This window comes from Zootoca vivipara, chromosome 2 (genome assembly GCF_965207765.1).
Source record: "Zootoca vivipara chromosome 2, rZooViv2.hap1.1, whole genome shotgun sequence".
In the NCBI taxonomy this organism is placed as follows: Eukaryota; Metazoa; Chordata; class Lepidosauria; order Squamata; family Lacertidae; genus Zootoca; species Zootoca vivipara.
Genome location: NC_142584.1, coordinates 98585891 through 98605637, shown reverse-complemented (window position 1 = coordinate 98605637; position 19747 = coordinate 98585891). Strand labels below are relative to the sequence as shown.

Below are 19747 nucleotides of genomic sequence, written 5' to 3'. Positions count from 1 at the left end.
GGCTTCTTCCCATTCTACCTGGAGATGATGGCGACACGGCCTGGACACTGAGATCCAGCGCCGAGGGCCTTCTGGTGGTTCCCTTGCTGCGAGAAGCAAAGCTACAGGGAAGCAGGCAGAGGGCCTTCTTGGTGGTGGCGCCCGCCCTGTGGAACGCCCTCCCTCCAGATGTCAAAGAGAACAACAACTACCTGACGTTTAGAAAACATCTAAAGGCAGCCCTGTTTAGGGAAGTTCTGAATGTGTGACATTTCAATGTATTTTAATCTTTGTTGGAAGCCGCCCAGAGTGGCTGGGGAAACCCAGCTGGATGGGCGGGGTACAAATATATTATTATTATTATTATTATTATTATTATTATTTATTCCGCATGCCGAGCAAGTGCTCTCCCACTGAGTTCTGGCCCTTCCCCTAAAAAAACATCAGCGGGTTAAAAATGCAGTTTATATTCCACAAGTACATACTAAGAGTTTCTTTCATTTCCACATTGTAACTCTGTTAAACATAATAGAAAACCGATACTTTCCCGTGAGTATGAAATTAACCTTTCAATAAAGCATAAGAAGCTAACCTGAGCACTTCTCAAGCTCGAGTTTAAAATAGAGCCATTATGAAGGCTCCTGAAAGGCTGCCAACTTTTCTCCTTGAAAAACTACTGTAAGCGAATTGCATTTCCCTCGTGGCTTCCGGCACAATGTGATTGAGCTTTTCCGTTTATCATGATCTTTTTAAACAAGATGGGGAGGTGGTGGTGGTGAAACGACACATTTTTCAGGTTAAAAGGAAACTAATTTCATGTCTCTGTGTGTGTGCCTTTTTCTTTTGCTGTCAGCAATGGATCCGTCTATATGTCAAACTTCATCAGAGAAAATTACTTTAAATATTTCAAATTGGTGTATTGTGTTCAAATTATATAGTTACCAAGACCCCCATACAAGGCAATCTTGTACTAATGCAAATAAATAAATAAATGCAGCTCGTTCTTTTGGCCTTCTTATGGGCACTGGTATAAAGGAAGTTATAGCATCGTGATGCTTCTGGGTTTGTTTGTTTTTAATTTTCCACTTACCTGCTTTCCACCCTCCCTCAACTGATTCAAGTCAATGCCCATTGCTATAGCTCAGTGATACACAGGTCACAAACTCTGCAGGCAGAAGGCTCTAAGTTTGATCCCCCACATCCCCAGCTAGCAAGAATTTAGTAGCTGGTGACAGAAAAGACCTTTGCCTGAGACCTTGGAGAGCTGCTGCCGGTCAAAGTTGATAATATTGGTGGCCTAGGTGGAGAAATATGATGCCTTCTTATGACTAATGTCAATTAGTAAAAGTGTGAATAATTATGGATAATTAGGAGCAGGTGACAACCTTCCTTCCTTCCTTCCTTCCTTCCTTCCTTCCTTCCTTCCTTCCTTCCTTCCTTCCTTCCAATAATTTCTATTCCATGCCTTCAATGTAATTTTGTGTTCCAAAGGCGACTAATAATAAGCAAGAAACTATAAGAGTATAATTTTTAAGAAATAGAAAATAATAAAATAAACCATACACGCTAACACAAAGAACTGCAATTTTTTTATAATTACAGTGTTACAATTATCACAGTATTATGATCCTTGCCATGTTATGACTTAATTTCTCTTAATTTTGAGCTTCTGGTTCAAGTTTAGTACAGCAGCTCTCGCGCTATGCTCAAGTTTCGCTTTATTTGTTGTGTCTTTGAATTTTATTTTATTTTTTAAAAAGCAGACTATCATTCTGTGCTTCTCTGAGCTTATTCATAAGGCAAAGCGGTTAATATATTTTACTTTATTTTAAAAAGGAACAGTCAAATATTGTGACGTACCTCCAGCCGTTTCAGGAACAACAAACGCATAGTCTGCTTTACTAAATGCCGGCCCAAATTCATTGACAGGTAGGACTTCCACAATTATCGTAGCAGTTACTAATAAAAGAACAAGCAGACCAGCATTTTCCAAGTATTAACCTGAGAATTCACCCAGCTGACAGCAAATAGGAAAATAACCAACAGGAGAGTAAATTGAAACAAGAGGCTTAAGTCTTCATTGTGTCAGAGGGAGCCAGTATGTTGGTTAGAGTGCTGGACTAGGACTTCTTGTTGCAAGGGTTGTTGCGAGAATAACATGGAGAAAGGAGAACCAGGTATACCACTTTGAGCTCCTTGGACTAAATATGGGATCCAGGTGTAATGATAAATAAATACTAAGCTGTGGCCAGTATTTCATCCCCAGAATCAAGGCAGAGTGATCCTCAAATGTGCCACTTACTATTTCATGGTCCTAGTGAGAGATTTTACTTTATTGGGCTCCATGATCACTGCAGATGGTGACAGCAATCACGAAATTAAAAGACGCCTGCTTCTTGGGAGAAAAGCAATGACAAACCTAGATAGCATCTTTAAAAGCAGAGACATCACCTTGCCAACAAGCATCTTAAAGACAGCATCTTAAAAAGCAGAGACATCACCTTCCCAGCAGTGATGTATGGAAGTGAGAGCTGGACCATAAAGAAGACTGATCGCCGAAGCATTGATGCTTTTGAATTATGGTGCTGGAGGAGACTCTTGAGAGTCCCATGGACTGCTAGAAAATCAAACCTATCCATTCTGAAGGAAATCAGCCCTGAGTGCTCACTGGAAGGACAGATCCTGAAGCTGAGGCTCCAATACTTTGGCCACCTCATGAGAAGAGAAGACTCCCTGGAAAAGACCCTGATGTTGGGAAAGATTGAGGGAACAAGGAGAAGAGGACGAGATGGCTGGACAGTGTTCTCAAAGCCACCAACATGAGTTTGACCAAACTGCGGGAGGCAGTGGAAGACAGGAGTGCCTGGCGTGCTCTGGTCCATGGGGTCACACAACTAAATGAATAAACAACAACAACAACAACAAAGGTTCCAAACCTAAAGCTGGGGCAAGGTGGGGGGACCCTAAGAAGATAAAGAGAAAAGATGGATTCCCCACACAAGAATCTCAAAGGATGACATGGTCAGAAGACCATAAGGCATGGCATGCTAAGAAACACTTGGATTCTTATTAAAATTCTCACCTGTGTGTGACGGATTTGCATCATCGAAAACAGAGAGAGTCATTTCATGGGTGCTGCCAACTGCAAGATTCCGTGGGTCTTCGTAGTCCAAATATTGTGTTATCTTCCAACACAGCAAGTGAGCAATTAAATCATGCAGCATAATATCAAAGGCAGATTGAAGCTCGTGAATATTTCAAATTAACAGTTAAATGTATCTCAATTTACCTTTTAGAAATGCAGATGCAACTATGGATAAGACTCAACCAGGGGTAATTTCACGCTTGGAGCATTGTGATTTGGTGCACCCTGCTAGAAAGAACACTTGGCTCCAGTTTCTGTAGGAATGCAGAACTGAAAGGAAGTATGTGCTGGTCCTACCCATCACCTGGAGGATGAAAGGCTGCTGGGTTGTCTGTGTGTGCGTGGATGAATCTTGGGAGCTTGAATGCGGAACGGAGTTTGTGTTATTATTACAAGCTGTTACTTGTAAACTGCCTTGAGAATCATTTGATTGGAATGCAGGGTATAAACCACCAGGTCCAGATGGCATGATAGCATCCACCTGAGAGTTCCCAGAGAACTCAGGTGAAATTGCTGATCCACTTACAAAAGTATGTACTTGTCCCTAAGATCAGCTTCCATACCTGACAACTAGAAAATGGCAATGGAAAGCTATTTAAAAGGTGTGGTGGTGGTGGTGATGGGAACATGGGGGATCTTGGAAATTGCAGGCCAGTTTGCTTAAAAATAAAAAGGTGAATGCAAATATCACCACCACCACCAACTTATTCTTACACAACACCCTTTCTCCAAAAGGAGGCCAGAGTAGCTTAAACTATGCATATTATCAGACAGTGATGGACAGCCAGGAATGGTGTTAGCTCCCACTTGCCACTCGGTGGAAAACCCAGGCTTGTTGCTGCATAATAAATAATAATAATTTTATTATTTATACCCTGCCCATTTGGTTTCCCCAGCCACTGTGGGTGGCTTCCAGCAGAATATAAAAACATAATAAAACATTAAACGTTAAAAACTTTCCAATACTGGTCTGCCTTCAGATGTCTTCTTAAAAAATTATATATTATATTGATAAAATATATTTATATTATATTTATATAATATACTTATATATATTTATATAATATATAATATATTATATTTATATAATATACTTATATTATTACAATATCACATTTATATAATGGTTAATTGTAATAAAACCTCAAACTGGTTTACAAAAAGAATAAGATTATCAATAAAAACTGTTAAAAACAAAATATTCAAAAATAGTAAGCTAAGACCAGAAATTGGCTTGATTCTGCTGCAAAAGGGGGGGACCCCACCATTGCCAGACTAAAGTTTGTGCATTTTACTAAAGGAATCTTTACCCCAGCTATCCTAGGAGCATACATCAGCTCCCTTAGAACAGGTCAAACTAATTGTCCCTCTAGCCCAGTGTTTCCCAACCTTGTGCCTCCAGCTGTTTTCGGACTACAATTCCCATCATTCCTGACCACTGGTCTTGCTAGCTAGGGATGATGGGAGTTGTAGTCCCAAAACATCTGGAGGCACAAGGTTGGGAAACACTGCTCTAGCCCAATATGGTTTATTCTGTTCTGACTGGCTGACTAGCATTTCAGACCTGCCATGGGGTTCTTTCAACTGGACATGCCAGGGATTGAACCTGTGATGTTCTGCATGCGAAGCAGGTAATCTGCCACTGAGCTATGATGCATCCTCCCTTGTTCAGCTCCTGTGCCCTTGACTTGTCTTCTCCCACATCTTCATTTACTCACCCGAATGGCATTTTTAGCACCTGGAACCTGTTCAAACAGCTTTCCAGCACCAACCGGGCCACTGCTGGGTTCATAATGGAGTTCATCAGGGGGATTGTCCGAATCATGACATCTGACATTAGCAACCACTGTATTAATTGCAATAACTTCTCTGCTGGTGTATCTGATTAAAAGGAAGTCATCAATATGTGACAACACTTGTATCAGCGACCTCAGTTTTCTTCTCTAAATGTCCATCAAATCAGAAGCCGTTAATGATGATTTTAAGATAACGTTCCACAAGGTGCTCAGACTGGGAGAATCTGGATGTATAACTTCACAAGGCACACTGTGATTTATACTGACTGTAATCCATCTGAAATTTTTTATACCCAGGAGTTCAAGTGCGACCATGGCAGGAGTATAATGGAACCCTATTTTATAGTCCTATAACTGCACTGTCATGAATGCTTCTTTTAAACATACTTGTAAGAGTCAATTCAATAGAAAGAAAATACTTGACTACTTTCCCCTCACATTTTTAGGGGGATTCCAACAAGATTTCCCTCTCTCTTTAGTGCTACAGTGCTACTCACAAATTTTCAGGATAAAGGGAAGTGGGTTGAAGTCTCCTTAAAACAATATGTGCTGGCCAGTTGTGGCTGGTGCTTATTGAGCCTTGTAGGGTGGGTAGGAAGACCAACAGTAGGTGGAGACAGAGAGAGGTGAGTAATTCTAGTTTTGTCCCTATCCTCCTGCCTGCTGAGTTCTACAAGGGCAACACTGATGTACACACTTCCCATTTTGCAGAGCGAAAAATCAGTTTCTCTCAACACACATCCTCAACAAGATTGCAGATCCTGCGGTCGAGACAGGTGGGTGCGGTCACTTGATACTTACTTGTAAACCCTCCCCTTGATTAGATTATGCATTTTAAAACCTTGTCCTTGCTATCGTGATATATGCCCACCCACAACGTCATTGGTCAGGTATAGACACACACACACACACACACACACACACACACACACACACACACACACATTGTTGAGACAGCATGCATCTGTTTTCAAAGAGACTCACTGTGGGGTAATACAGTATCAATCTGCAATGAGCTTTTATTTTCAGAATTAGCTTGACAAGTGCTTTTCAGAGGGTGTGTGTGTGTGTGCGTGCGCGCGCGCGCACACACACACACACACAATCAGTCTAGACCACTGGTCCTGTTAGCTAGGGATGATGCAAACTGTAGTCCCAAACATCTGGAGGGCTGGAGTTTGCCTATGCCTGGTCTAGACTGGTTCTAGAAGAACCCACTGGTTCTAGAAGAAAAATGTGCATTTGCAGCCTGAGACTAAGGAAATGGAACCTGCCAGGCAGTGCCACCAACTGGACTGCTTGCATAGCTGTCAATGTCTCCCTTTTTTTAAAGGGAAATTCCCTTATGCTGAATAGGCTTCCTCATGAGAAAAGGGAAAACTTGACAGCTATGTGCTTGTCAGAAAGAAGGCAGGCAGGTGGGGGCTGCCTGGAGGCAGACTGAATACGATGGGTCAGGGCTCCATTTGCTCCAATGGCATGGGATATTTATTTGGCCCATTTGTTCGATTGTTGTCCATGAGCTTCTTTATAATTTTTGAATATCTATGTGAAGGAAAAGCTATTATGAGAAAAACATAGCTAACAATTTGCTGCCGCTTCTTGACTCACTAGCTCACCTGTATACATACTGATGACAGAATGGCATGTTGTCGTTGATTCCATGTACATTCACAATCACAGGAATGCCTGCACACCTCCGGGTACTGCTGCAAGCCACAACAGTGAATGACTGAGCACTGATAAATCCATCCTCTTCCACGTCCAGTCTAGATGCAATTAGTAGAGTACCACGAGCTGCAAAATAGTTGTTAGAATGATGATGATGATGATGATGATGATCTGTGCCCTGCCTGGAACATTTAGTAATGCTTACTAAACTATGAACCTGCCCATAATCTAAGACCTCCGCCTGATGTTCTGCGTGTGTGCCCACCACTGAAATTGGTTACGTTAGTGAACACATGAGCGGGGCCTTCTTAGTGGTGGCTCCACAGTTTAACTCCACAGTTGCAGAATTCTCCTCCAGTTAACATTTCCTTGGTGTATTCTATTCTGGCACTCATTAAGTTTTCAGAAACTCCTGTTTTAACTTATAAGCACATTAGGGGAGCCCTGCTGCGCCAAGCCCAAAGCCCACCTAATCCAGCATCCTGTTCTTAACGTGGCCAACCAGATGTCTAGGGAAGCCTGAAAGCAAACGGGCACCAGCAATGATACAACACATCCTTGGCATCCAGAAGGCCTCAGGTTAAGGCTCGAAAAACGTCCTACCTAAAGCCCTGTAATGCAGCTGCCGTTCAGTGTTGACAAAATTTAGCTACAGTAGAATGATGGTCTAACTTGGTATTAGAGGAAGTAGAGCAGAAACAGGACTAGGAGGCTCCAGGGATAGGCAGCGGGCCTCCAACTGGGGAATCAGCAGCTGCCTAAGTTACGATGTTGATGCCTGGTGCCTGCCCTGTGACTTCCCAAGCAGCTCTTTGCATATTCCATGGGATATGTTGCCCCTTGTAGAAGATTCAAACTTCATATAAACTTGCCATTATTTTGCAACATTTTGGTTGGTCCTCTTAAACCCAGCGCCCACTGAAATAATGGTATCCCCCTCCCCCTTATGCACCACACACCTTGGCTACCTTTGTTTTTCACATAAGCAAGCTTTTGCCAGCCTCATGCCCTCCAGATATTTTAGACTACAATTCCCATCAGTCTTAGCCAGCACAGTCTGCTCGGGCTGATGGGAACTGTAGTCCAAAACATCTGTTCCAGGAGAATTCTATAAACTGACAGTGAGCTATCCTCTTCTCCTGTGGTTGTAATCAAAAACAAAGGATTTAGAGGAGGGGTGGGGTTTTGCCAGGATTCACATCTGTCATGGCTTACCTTTGTCAATCATGAAGTAAGGATTACTTGGATCAAGAACGAAGGCGATAGGATCCATTGGATCTTCTCCTGCAGCATGGCACTTGCCAACAGTCTTCCCAATGGGAATCTCTTCATCCAAAGTGATGTTCACCAGAGCCATTGAAACCGAGTCTCCTGTCCTAGGAGTCAATCTGCCTTTCCCAATACTGAAAAAACTAGAAAGGCAATTCACAGCTTATAAACAGTGCAGTAGAACCTCTACTTACATCCCCCTCTACTTTGGCCGGTTCCAAGTTGCAACCGCGGCAAACCCGGAAGTAAACACCGAGTTTGCCGCGATTCGTGAATGCGCAGAAGCGGCCACCGCCGAATGCACCTGTGTGTGATGGCGCTTCTACCAGCAACCCATTACGCCATAAGGACGGGCCTCCGGAATGAGTAGAGGTTCCACTGTAGTTCCTGCCAACCCAGCAGTTTGAAAGCACACTAGTGCCAGTAGATAAATAGGTACCACCGCGGCAGGAAGGTAAACGGTGTTTCCGTGCACTTTAGCAGTGCACCATTAGCCCATTAGCAGTTTAGTCATGCTGGCCACATGACTTGGAAAACTGTGGACAAACACCAGCTCCCTCAGCCTGAAAGCGCAATGAGCGCCGCAACCCCGTAGTTGCCTTTCACTAGACTTTACCATCCAGGGGTTCTTTACCTTTACCTTTTTACCTATAAACAGTAGTTACAATGTGCAGCTCAGCAGCGGATCATATCTTTTTCACTGAGCCAGCGCAGTCTCAGTCTTCACTTTAGCAAGTGTGGATATGACAGTAATTATCCAAGATATGGCAGCTTTATAATTCCCATATTGATAGTGGGAAGATGGGGATGAAATAGTTATGCACTGGGCAGAGGAAGTTTTGAACTGGGGGCTTTCAGGTCTATAGTTCCTATTCTCAGGTACCACTTCACTTAGTTAAGGAGCTTAGCTGGGGACAGATCAATAACTGAAGGATCTGGTTACAGGTAGGTAGCCGTGTTGGTCTGAGTCAAAGCAAAATTTAAAAAAATTCCTTCAGTAGCACCTTAAAGACCAACTAAGTTTTTATTTTGGTATGAGCTTTCGTGTGCATGCACACTTCGGTGGGTGGATGAGAGAGAGAGATGGGTGCGGTACAAAAAATAATTATTATTATTTCAGAGTTTCAGACACTGTCTGCTCCCAAGCAGAAAGGTGGTATGGTTTTCCACACATGACAATAAGGTACTTATATTTCCATGGCTGTGAAGGGAAGATAGCTATGTGTGCATGTGTGCATTTTCCTTTTTAAATAATCTGCCCCACTATTATCCCTAGTCTGGTTATGGACGTTTTAGTAATGTTTCAGAAATCTGCAAAAACCTTTGGACTAGCAGAGACCATACTGGGACTAGGGTGGGGTAGGGAAAATGAGCACCTGTTCCTGCAGTTGAGACAGCAGGAAATGGATAGCTGTTCCTACATTCCACACCCAGACCCGCCCCCGGCAGTCCTACTATGTTGCTACAGGAAGCTCTAGAGCAGCGATGGCCAAACTTGGCCCTCCAGCCGTTTTGGGACTACAACTCCCACCACCCCTAGCTAACAGGACGAGCGGTCAGGGATGATGGGAATTGTAGTCCCAAAACAGCTGGAGGGCCACATTTGGCCATCACTGCTCTAGAGACTTCATTCCACCGTCAAGGGTCTCTTAAAAAGTCTATCAATTATACACAAGCACAAGATACACACCCTATAGAACCAAGCACTACCTTGGATGCTTACGTGCAATTAAGAAAGACGTCCCCACTGTGCTTTACTTCCACAAGAAACACTTTGATATATCCAGTCGCAGAGAGACCTTCTGGATCAGCCACAGTCACCTTCACTGAATAGCTGCAAGCAAATTATATATTTATCTACCGTAGAGATACCCTGCTCTCCCACCACCCCAAAGAACCCCAACACCATTCTCTGACATCATAAACGGGGATATCCAGAAAGTAACAGGAACACCTATCAGTCTTCCAGGACACACTGTTGCTCTGTTATCAAGCAATTCAATCATGTCACCTGTGGGTTACATCAAGATTGCTGCTGTGCTGTTGTTGTTTTTAAAAACACACTACATGTGCTAATTAGTTTACTAATGCCAGGCTGTTTGCATTAGCACCAACACTACCTTGTTAATTGGCCACTCTGCTGTGTTCTTAATTGGTTACTGTAACTATTTTGCTTTCAGGTAGCTGTCACTTTCTGCCTCACTTCTCTGCATTCTCTTTTTTTAAATAATAATATTTATTCATTTTACAAGCAAAAACAAACAAACATAAAAACAAACAAACACAGATATTACTTATAAATTCATAATTTTTCTTAAACAGTGGTATGTGACTCCCCCCAATCCCCTCCATCTGAATTTCATATGATTCTTTAAACTTAACCTATTCTCTACATTTACACCGACAGCCTCTAACACTTTCACTAAAGATTATTACATATTTCAATATTTTCCAAGATATAACTTAAATTTCTTCCAATCTTCCTTCACCTCCTCTTCTTCCCGGTCGCGGATTCTCCCAGTCAGTTCAGCAAGTTCCATAAAGTCCATCATCCTCACTTACCAGTCATCTATTGTTGGTATGTCTTGACTCTTCCAATTCTTCGCAAGTAGTAGCCTCGCAGCAGTTGTGGCATACAGAAAGAATGTAATGTCCTTTTGGGGGATTTCATCCTATTCTGGTTTCTTAATAAAAGTGTCTTTCAACACCTTTTTCAACTCATTATAAACCTTTTCCCATAAGTCTTTTACTTTGGGGCACACCCACTACATGTGGTAAAAGGTTCCTTCTTTTTCTTTACATTTCCAACATTTGTTATCAGATGTATGATACATTTTTGCAAGTTTTACCGGTGTTAAATACCACACTTCTCTGCATTCTCTTCTCTTCCCCTCCACCCTCCGTGTGTCTGTCTTGCCAATTTAGGATCATGTCATGCAGTTGATGAAATGGACTGTGTTGCGTGAACATTCATGCCATAATAAGCTTGTTAGTCTTTAAGGTGCCACAAGACTCTTAAGGCCTTTGGTTTTGTGGAATCCATCTCTTTTGATGAATTTAACCTGTTCCATTCAGGGTGGAAAGATTTCATTGTCTGTTAGTAATTTTAAAGGTTTTACCAGTACCACTTTTCATAATTGCTTGTTGCATTGTTGCAACTCACCCTGGGACCTTATGGTGAAGGGCAGGTAAGAAATAAAAATAATAAAAATTGGTGCCAGGTGCTCAGAAGGCTTCTTCCCATATAAACCTACCAAACAGCTTAAGGTCCATCATTCTATGTCCCTGCCTTTGCTTTGGAAAGGGCCATGACTTAGTGGCATAACAGCTGTGTTGCATTCAGAAGGTCCCAGGCTCATTTCTTAGTATCTCCAGATAGGCCTGGTAATGTCCCTGTCTAAAAACCCAGAGAGCCATAGCCAGCCAGTGTAGACAATACTGAACAAGATGGACCAATGGTGTGACTCAGTATAAGGCAACCTCCTGTGTTCCTGTACTCAGAGGCGGTACAAGTGGCCACTGGGAAAGGAGCTTTCTGAGTAACTCTACCCTAGGAATGTTGTCCTGATTGCAACTCTACCCACTATCTCGAATTCAATACACTTTAGGGGCCAAGGGAAGGCTTTCTGGTTTACCCAAGAGCTTTTGTTTGATGGTTTGCTTAGTTGTTTTCAGTTACTGATTACTGCTTTCTATCATCTGTGGTTGGCAGGTACCACTTAGTTTTCCTTGCCACTATTTCATCTGCTGAGGCTTGGAATTATATATGCTGTATTCATACTCATAAAATTTATACACCACTTGTTAGCAGACTTTGCAGTTTGGGTGAATTAGATTGGAATAATCATTTACAGTTTCTGGAATTCAAAGGCTTTATTCATGCAGGAATGATTTACAGGATGAGTAGAAAGTGGAGAGAAATAGACAACATCTTATCTGGAGAGAACAGTAGACAAAATGGCTCAGCTTTTAGGGTTGGAGTTAATTTAGACTACAAGCAGAGAGTGGCTAGATCAGGCATCTCCAAACTTTGGCCCTCCAGATGGTTTGGACTACAATTCCCATCTTCCTGACCACTGGTCCTGTTAGCTAGGGATCATGGGAGTTGTAGGCCAAAACATCTGGAGAGCTGCAGTTTGGGGATGCCTGGGCTAGATCATTAAACTGTGACCTCTTGAGAAGGAAGTGTATTTGCTTTCCTCCAACAGTTTGTACAATAAACAATGTAAGAAAGAGGTTAAACAATAAAATTATCACAAATAAAAAAATCACAAAAATACATACACATTTTGTATGTATGTATTTTAGACATACCAAGGCCTAAATACTAAAACAAGTTAAAACTCAAATCAGCTTTCTAAGCATTTGGGGGGGAGGAAAGGGAGCCCAGTTGTGCTAGTGTAAGTCCTTGCTCAGGCTTCTGCTACTAGGGCCAGATAGTTGAATCAGGTCCCAGGAAATTATCTCATCCTCTTTACTAATAAAAAGCCAAATAAGCCAAGATATGACTGTTTGAACATGGGCATTGTGTTGTAGAAATGCAGCAGAAACAGCCTCTAAATAAATGACCTACAGAGAAAGCCAAATATGTCCAGGAGCAACTTTCCACTCCTTCTGTAGTGTACCATTTCTCTACCTTCTCTTTGTCTGTCTTAGCTAGTTAAATCATACCTAATTGAAAAACTCTCCAGAGTAGAAATTTTGTCTCTCGCAATATTTTGTTTCAGCTTTGAAAGGTACAGCAAGTGGTGGCTTCAATTGTCACTTTAGCTTGCTGGAGTAAAACTTAGAATGATAAACAATGAGTGCCTGTAATTGGAAAGTGAATAATTAGATCAGGAAGTTCCTTCTGGTTGAGCAGAAAGCTCTGCAGTCTCTCTGGGAATATGATGAAGAGCTTTCCAGATCTCATTTGGGTAACAGTCTCTCTTCCACTTGACAAAAAGAAGGGAGCAAGAGGGAAGCTGTGCACACTCTCCCTAGACATGTTCATGCATATCCAAGTAAGAAATGCTCTGATTAAAAAAGACACACCTTCTATTTTTAAACAACACCAGGCGGTATTAATATGCAGGTAGAGGGAAATGACTAATTAATGTAGTTCAGCCTTATTAACATACAGCTATAACCCTGCCGCATCCTGCAAGGGCTGGTGAGGTCAGCATTGAGGCAGTTAGAATTAATTAGACATCCCAGACTCCCTCTACCCCACTCTGAATTCAGGCACATCCTGAATCCCACCAGAAGAATAGATACAGAGCTAAAAGCTGAAGGTCTTTTAAGCTTATGAACTAAAACAAACAAACCCTGCAATAAGCAAGAAATCTATTAATAGCAATTCTTGTTTTTTCCATCCTGTCATTTTCAAATGGCTAATTTAAATTTATTTTTGCATATACACATGAATCAACAGTTCTTCTAAGCTTTGGGCAAAAATCAAAATGTTTTTGTTCCCTTGGCTTTCCTTCCCAGCTCACCCTGATTTATGTCCTTGACTAAACTGTGGGGCGATGTCACATGATACAACCACATGATGTGGAACTTCCACACTGAAAGAGTCAGGCAGTGGCTGATTTTACACACCTGTTTAATGATTTTACACACCTGATGTTTTGTTACTCCTTATGAGTCACAGGAATGCTATGATATACAATATATACAATGAATTGAAAAGGACGTTCAAAATAATTTATGTAAAAAAACAAAACCCAGAAGCTTTTCTTCTGGGAATTATAGGGGCAGAACTATCTAAATTGTATCAAAATTTATTTATGTATGATACTACAGCCAGCAATAATGTTACTTGCCCAAAAGTGGAAAGAAGCAGAAGTCCCCGGCAAAGGAAGAATGGATACAAAAACTTAGGCAATATGCAGAAATGGCGAAACTTACCGGAAGAATAAGAAATCAAGATAACAAACTTTTTTTATATAAAAGAATGAAAATGGTTTACTGAATATTTACCGATAACTTGCAAACAGATAAAAAACATTGGCCGGATTACTATAATAACCTGCAGTTTCATAAGAGTATATATTTAAAGTAGATAATTAAATGAGCAAATCAAATGAATTTGGATATGCAGAAGATCTAAAAAAATAAATTTAAGGAACTGCAGAAAGAGGGGGAAGGAAGTCAATTCTTTGAAAAGTTAAATTGATTCTAAAACTAATGAAATGTATAAACTAATTATAAAAGTATAAATAAAAGCTTTTTTTAAAAAAAGGAACGCTGTGAGAGTTGGTTGTAATGATAGGGTCATTGGTGACTTGAGGAAAAAGTTACTTGCTAAATTTTAATTTTTTTAAAAAAAGACACTTCCACCCACTGACTACCTCTTCTCACCGGAAATTCTCTACTTGATCAGGCCATGGGTCCATCTAGTTCTGCATCCTGTTCTCACAGTGGCCAACCAGATGTCCACAAGAGAAGCCCACAAGCAGGACCTGAGTTCAGCAGGCCTCTCATCACTCTCACCAATTCCAGCAAATGGTATTCAGAGGCACACCTGCCTCCACTAGTGGAAGCAAAGCATAGTCATTGTGCCCAGTTGACATTGTTTTATGTTTTGAATTGTTTTAATCGATGCCAGGGTTACTTTATTGTTTTTATGATATTTTATGCACTGTCCTGTGATTCATCATATGGTCCAGAAAAACGCATAATGCACAAATAATAAAATGGTACAGCATGTGTAATGGTTGATAAAGAAAAATCACAACTTGTACTGCCCTTCCTCAGAGGAAAAGCTCGCCCTTCCTTCCTTCCTTCCTTCCTTCTTTCCTTCCTTCTTTCCTTCCTTCTTTCCTTCCTTCCTTCCTCCAGATGCTCTTGCAGTGTTTGTTCCCCCCACAAGCAACCACGTGTGGAAAATAATTTTAAATGAAAAACAATTGGGATTTTCTCCACTTCTGAACAAAATAAAACCACAAAATAGATATCTGCTTACCTCTTTTCACTGTGTTCAGATCTGAAGGTCTCTGTCATATAAATTGTCCCTGCACCATCAATCTTGAATACTGTGAGATTCTGTGAGATGTCGATAGAGAACTAGTAGGAAAGGGTGGCATCAATTTTTAAAATGTTACGGTCCATGCAAAATGTCAGACATTGGAAACAAATGATAGCAAGTAATACAGTAGTCTGATATATTAAAAGTACTGCTGTGTTTGAATGCCCAGTCCATCCCTCTGCAAGTGAACCCACAGGATAGTAGCAATAGTAGCAGAGATCTCTATACAATCTATATAAAACATTACTCATAAAGCAACATTTATTTTCTGACTGTATTTTCTGGAGGGTGGCTGAATTTGCTTTTGGTTGTCACCGGCTCTTTGTATTACTTGTGATTTTGATTTATATCCTATAGTAAGTCAAATGAAACAAGTTCATTGAAGGAAATTTCCTCACCCCTCTATTTCCCTGCTCCTATAAGCCTCTCTGGAGGAGGTGGGGCTGTGGGATGTGGCACAAGTGGACTTGCTGGGGAGAGAAGAAGAAATCCTTCTGTAAACTCCCTAAAGATCCAGTTCTGATTTATATCAGAGGGACAATAGCATCATCAACCACAATGATTCTGTGCGAGGAGTCTGCCCCTTGAGAGGAGTCTCTGGCTTGCTAGACTCAATGCCTTCCTTTTTGACATACAGAGTACTTCCGGTATATCCTTCCTTGTCCTTCTTATAGAGTTTATAGCTGGAGATAACCATTTGTCACGGGTTCTCTCCCTTCCACCAGGTATCTACTCAGGGCCAGCTCTTCCATGAGGCAAAGTGAGGTAGCTGCCTCAGGCAGAAAATTCTGAGGATCAGAAAGTGGCTAGAAATGTGGGCCATTCAGTCTTCGATTCCTGCCCTAGGGTGTGGAGGTGAGGGGGCTCTGTACCATCACCGGTGCTTAAGGATGATTCAGTTACCATCCTAGTCAGATTTTGTGCACAGTGAGGAATGCCTTGTCCTTTTGCCCCAGGCAGCAAAATGGCTCGGGCCACTCCTGTGCCTAGGGTTGCCAGACTCAATAGTGGACAGGACTTCTGTGCCTTTAATTGCCCTGCTCTCTCTTGAGTCTGGAAACCTTAAAGAGAAACCAGCAGACCCTTTGCTTGGAAATTAAACAAAGGGTCTGCTGGTTTCTCTTTAAGGTTTCCAGACTCAAAAGAGAGCAGGGCAATTAAAGGCACAGAAGTCCTGTCCACTATTGAGTCTGGCAACCCTATCTGTGCCCACTATTTCAATGCCATCGCCTAAAACCAACTGCTGTCCCCTAAGACCATTGTGCTAATTCATATGGGTTGGCTTTCTTTTAATGTGAAAGAGAAGAGTAATGTTATAAAAGCTCCTCCTCCCCCCCCCCCCCCAAACAAAATGCGGCTGATGGCTTGTTACAGTCTGATATAAACCTACTTCTGTTTACAAAAGGACACACATGGTTACTAGGCAACAGGCAGACTGGAAGTTTGCTGAAGGAACAAGGAAGTTTCCTGCTTGAGTTTTTGGAACCATTACAGCCAGCAAGTGAGAACACAAATAACCTCTGTATTAGAGCGATTGTCTTGTCTTTATTATCAGCAGATGGATAATAATCTGCTGGTGCTCCCTGGAGATTTTTTAAGTCATTAAGGCCACATTAAGGATTGAAAGCAATTTTTCAATCCAAGTGATTTCAATCCAAATGATTTCAGTGAGAGAGCAAACATCTTAATTACCTCTCATTGAAACCTGTGAGATTTAAAAGTGCTTAAATTTGTCTGGATTATAGATACAGTATTACCACCAGGTTTTGTCATATGTCCGGAATTTGCCGGACATAGCCGGAATTTGGCCATTGGAAACAGGGCCCGGGCAGAAAGTGCTTAAATGTCAACACAAGTCTTTCCCCTAAAGTAGAACCACTGAAGTGAACGGACATGACTAACTGATGTGCATTGGTTTCAATGGGTCTACTCTGTGTGGGGCTTGGCTGAATACAAGCAGTGCTTTATCTCAGTGCTGTGGGATTTGATAAGGTCACCCAGGGACATTAACAAAAATAATAATGTGCAGATACTTCTAAAAGTGGATTAGGAGGCCCTTGACAGGGATCGAGTCTTAAGGAGGGTATGAATGTTCAGGAATCGTATGCCCTGGCAGAACTTGCTGTGCCATTTCAAGAGAGGCTTATCCTTTTGACAGGGGCAATGGTTGCAGCAAGACCAGGGAACAACACTGGCTCGTACTTTCATATTCTTTCTATGTCTCCATGCCTGTAATTCGAGCTGGGCAAAGCCAGGGTGTGTGGTTTATCACCATTTGTTGGAGACCAGGCTGAGGAGTACTGCTCTGATGAGGAATGGTGGGAGCCTCCCCCTCCCCCTGCTCCTGACCAGGATCCTGAGGCTGCCCAGGAGCAGTGGGACAGTATAGATTTGGAGCAGCGGTTTGCAGAGGGGCACAGTTCTGAAGACAAAAGTTGGGACGAACTGGGAGGGATGAACAGCTAGGAGAAGAAGAACTGGGGGGAGAGAGAGAGTTAACTGACTCTCTCTCTTGCTTGAAAGACTACATCTGCCCAACCCAAGGTCACAACGAGCAGATAAGGTGGCAACCTAGAAAGCAAAGTGGTTGCGAGATCAGGTTGCAAGGCGTGGAAGTCACTAGGGGGGAAGTGGGTGGAAACCTTAATAGGGAACACCGTCATTCCGAGAATGGCTGCTTTGTTTTTTTGCAGTGATAATTAAAGACTTTTTAAATGGCAAGCGACTCTTTTCTCTTTGCCCTGCTTGTCTACAGCCAAAGGGGTGGAGAAAGCTGAGTCCTCAAAGCCTGACACCATCCTCCATTTGGAAAGCGTGCTCTTGCACCCTCTGTTTTTCAGCATCCTTCGCAAAAGCCACCTTCTCCACGAATCCACACTTTAACAACACATTTTAACTCCCCCAAATCCACAGGATGCCTGTGCTTCTTATATATGCAACTAGCTATACAGTACTGGATCATTACACCAGTAGCAAACACAAAATGGAGCCACTGAGAAATGAGCAGAAGGTATCAGCATGCTGGGGGGGGGGGTCAGCCAATGTTTGCAGAAATAAAAACAACTCTCAAGGGGAGGCAAGCAAACAAAATGAAACAAACCACAGAAGTCAGAACTGGAAAACAGAAATGGGAAGCCCTCTAATGGTACACCCTCTTAAAGGACACGGCTGGTTGGCTGGCCCACTGAACAGGAACACTTCCCTGCAACCTTTTGCTGCAGGTCCCACTTGTTAAAATTGTTTCTTTGGTTTTTAAATAAATTGCTGTTTCTTGACATAGCTCTCAAATTGAGGTGGAAATGTGAAGAACTGAAAAATGAGAAACCGGGAGAAAACAAAATGGACAGATCTGCCCCGTTCCTAGTAACAACACTACTGAAATAAAACGGTGCCCAAAGACAACGCTAAATTCCACTTCATGGGGACTGATCTATCATGTGGAATCTGCTTGTTCAAAGGGAATGGGTCTATGACTTGAGGCTGGATATATTTATTTTTATTTTTTGCACTGAAGAAGGTAACAACATTCAATCTGGGCTGCAGTTGTACAATTCCCACTGGTGCTATAATGTCATAAAACAAGAGCAAAAGTAGACCTGAGGGAGTCGTGCTTATTGGAGGAACATCCACAGTTTTGAATAATATATATTCTAGCCTAGCATTTGAAAAACTTAGCATGAATTTCCCCAAAGTTGTTTTTTTTTTTAAGAAAACAACCGAGGGAACAAGCTATAATCATAAATAAAGCTGAAGGCCTGTTCCATACCTTGAAAAATGCCTTGCTGGTGTTTAAAGTTTGTTTCATAGCTGAATTACCAACCGCAGAAGATGGCAGTTTATAATTAAAATCCAAACTCTTCCTTAATTACAGGTATTGCTAAAGTATCGTTCCTTGCTATATAATTACTACTCGTGGAGATGACTATTTTATTTTATTTTTGAAATGAATCTCCTAATAAAGTATCCCCCCAAATGCGGGGCTGCCAAGGCACAATATGTGGCCCAAAATTTTAGGGGAGAACCGAAAATTCTTCCTTTGGGGAACGTGACGGAAGGGGCAAAATCTCAGGTCAGGAGCCAGATGTAAGGGGGCAAGCTGTCTTCTCTTTCCCCCAGCTCCATTCTGGACTTTAAACCACCCAATTATTGCAGCATGTTGCTCAGCCTCCCTCCCTCCCTCCCTCCCTCCCTCTCTCCATACCCTCCAACTCCCGGATTGAAAAATCCGGGATCAGCAGCGGCGCGGCACCAGAAGTCACTTCTACACATGTCCAGACATTCGTAGAAGCGACTTCCGGTGCCGGCGCTGCCCGATTTCCGGTGCCCAGACATGGGCAGAGCGGCAATGGAAGTCGCTTCTACACATGTTCAGACATGCGCAGAAGCGATTTCCGGTGCCGGGCTGCCCGTGTCTGCATATCTGGGCACCAGAAATCGCTTCTGCGCATGTCCAGACATGTGCAGACAGCCGGGAGCCGGGACATGGCCGCCGGCAGGAGCTGCATTCCAAATCGGGGGGGGGGGTGTTTGCGGGATATAAATCCATTCAGGATAACAGCGGGAAATGGCAACAAAATACGGGGGTTTCCCGCGAAAAATGGGAGACTTGGCAGCTAAGCCTCCCTCCCTCCCTCCCTCCCTCTCCTCTCTCTCTGTGGGAGAGATGGCCTAAGAAGCAGCAAGGAACAAAAGCAACTTAAAATAAATAAATAAATGTGGAATTATGTTTCTTCATGCCTGCTGGGCCTGCAATGCAGTGCAAATGTTCCCGCAGTTGCCAACCAGGTGCCCATGGGACACCTGTGAGCAGGATCTGAGCACAACAGCACCCTGTCTTCCTCGCTGCTACCCTGCCCCACAGTGCCCCAGCAGTGA

General features: G+C 42.5%; 1 protein-coding gene across 7 annotated transcripts in view; it reads right to left on the bottom strand.

The window, feature by feature from the left end:
- Positions 1–19747, bottom strand: part of LOC118080061 (cadherin-related family member 3-like) — a 44124-nt gene that overhangs the window by 13380 nt on the left and 10997 nt on the right. For 6 of the 7 annotated variants that reach the window (XR_015948289.1, XM_088662451.1, XM_088662446.1 and 3 more), the window contains 7 exons: positions 14810–14910; positions 9584–9694; positions 7807–8003; positions 6540–6717; positions 4843–5005; positions 3062–3164; positions 1840–1938 (listed from right to left, as the gene is read on the bottom strand). Coding sequence is in view for 6 of the 7 variants with exons in the window: in XM_088662451.1 (XP_088518577.1) it covers positions 1840–1938; positions 3062–3164; positions 4843–5005; positions 6540–6717; positions 7807–8003; positions 9584–9694; positions 14810–14910 (952 nt within the window). In the remaining variant the exon portion in view is untranslated. The remainder of the gene's footprint in view (positions 1–1839; positions 1939–3061; positions 3165–4842; positions 5006–6539; positions 6718–7806; positions 8004–9583; positions 9695–14809; positions 14911–19747) is intronic. The other variant, XM_088662449.1, reaches the window with a different exon arrangement.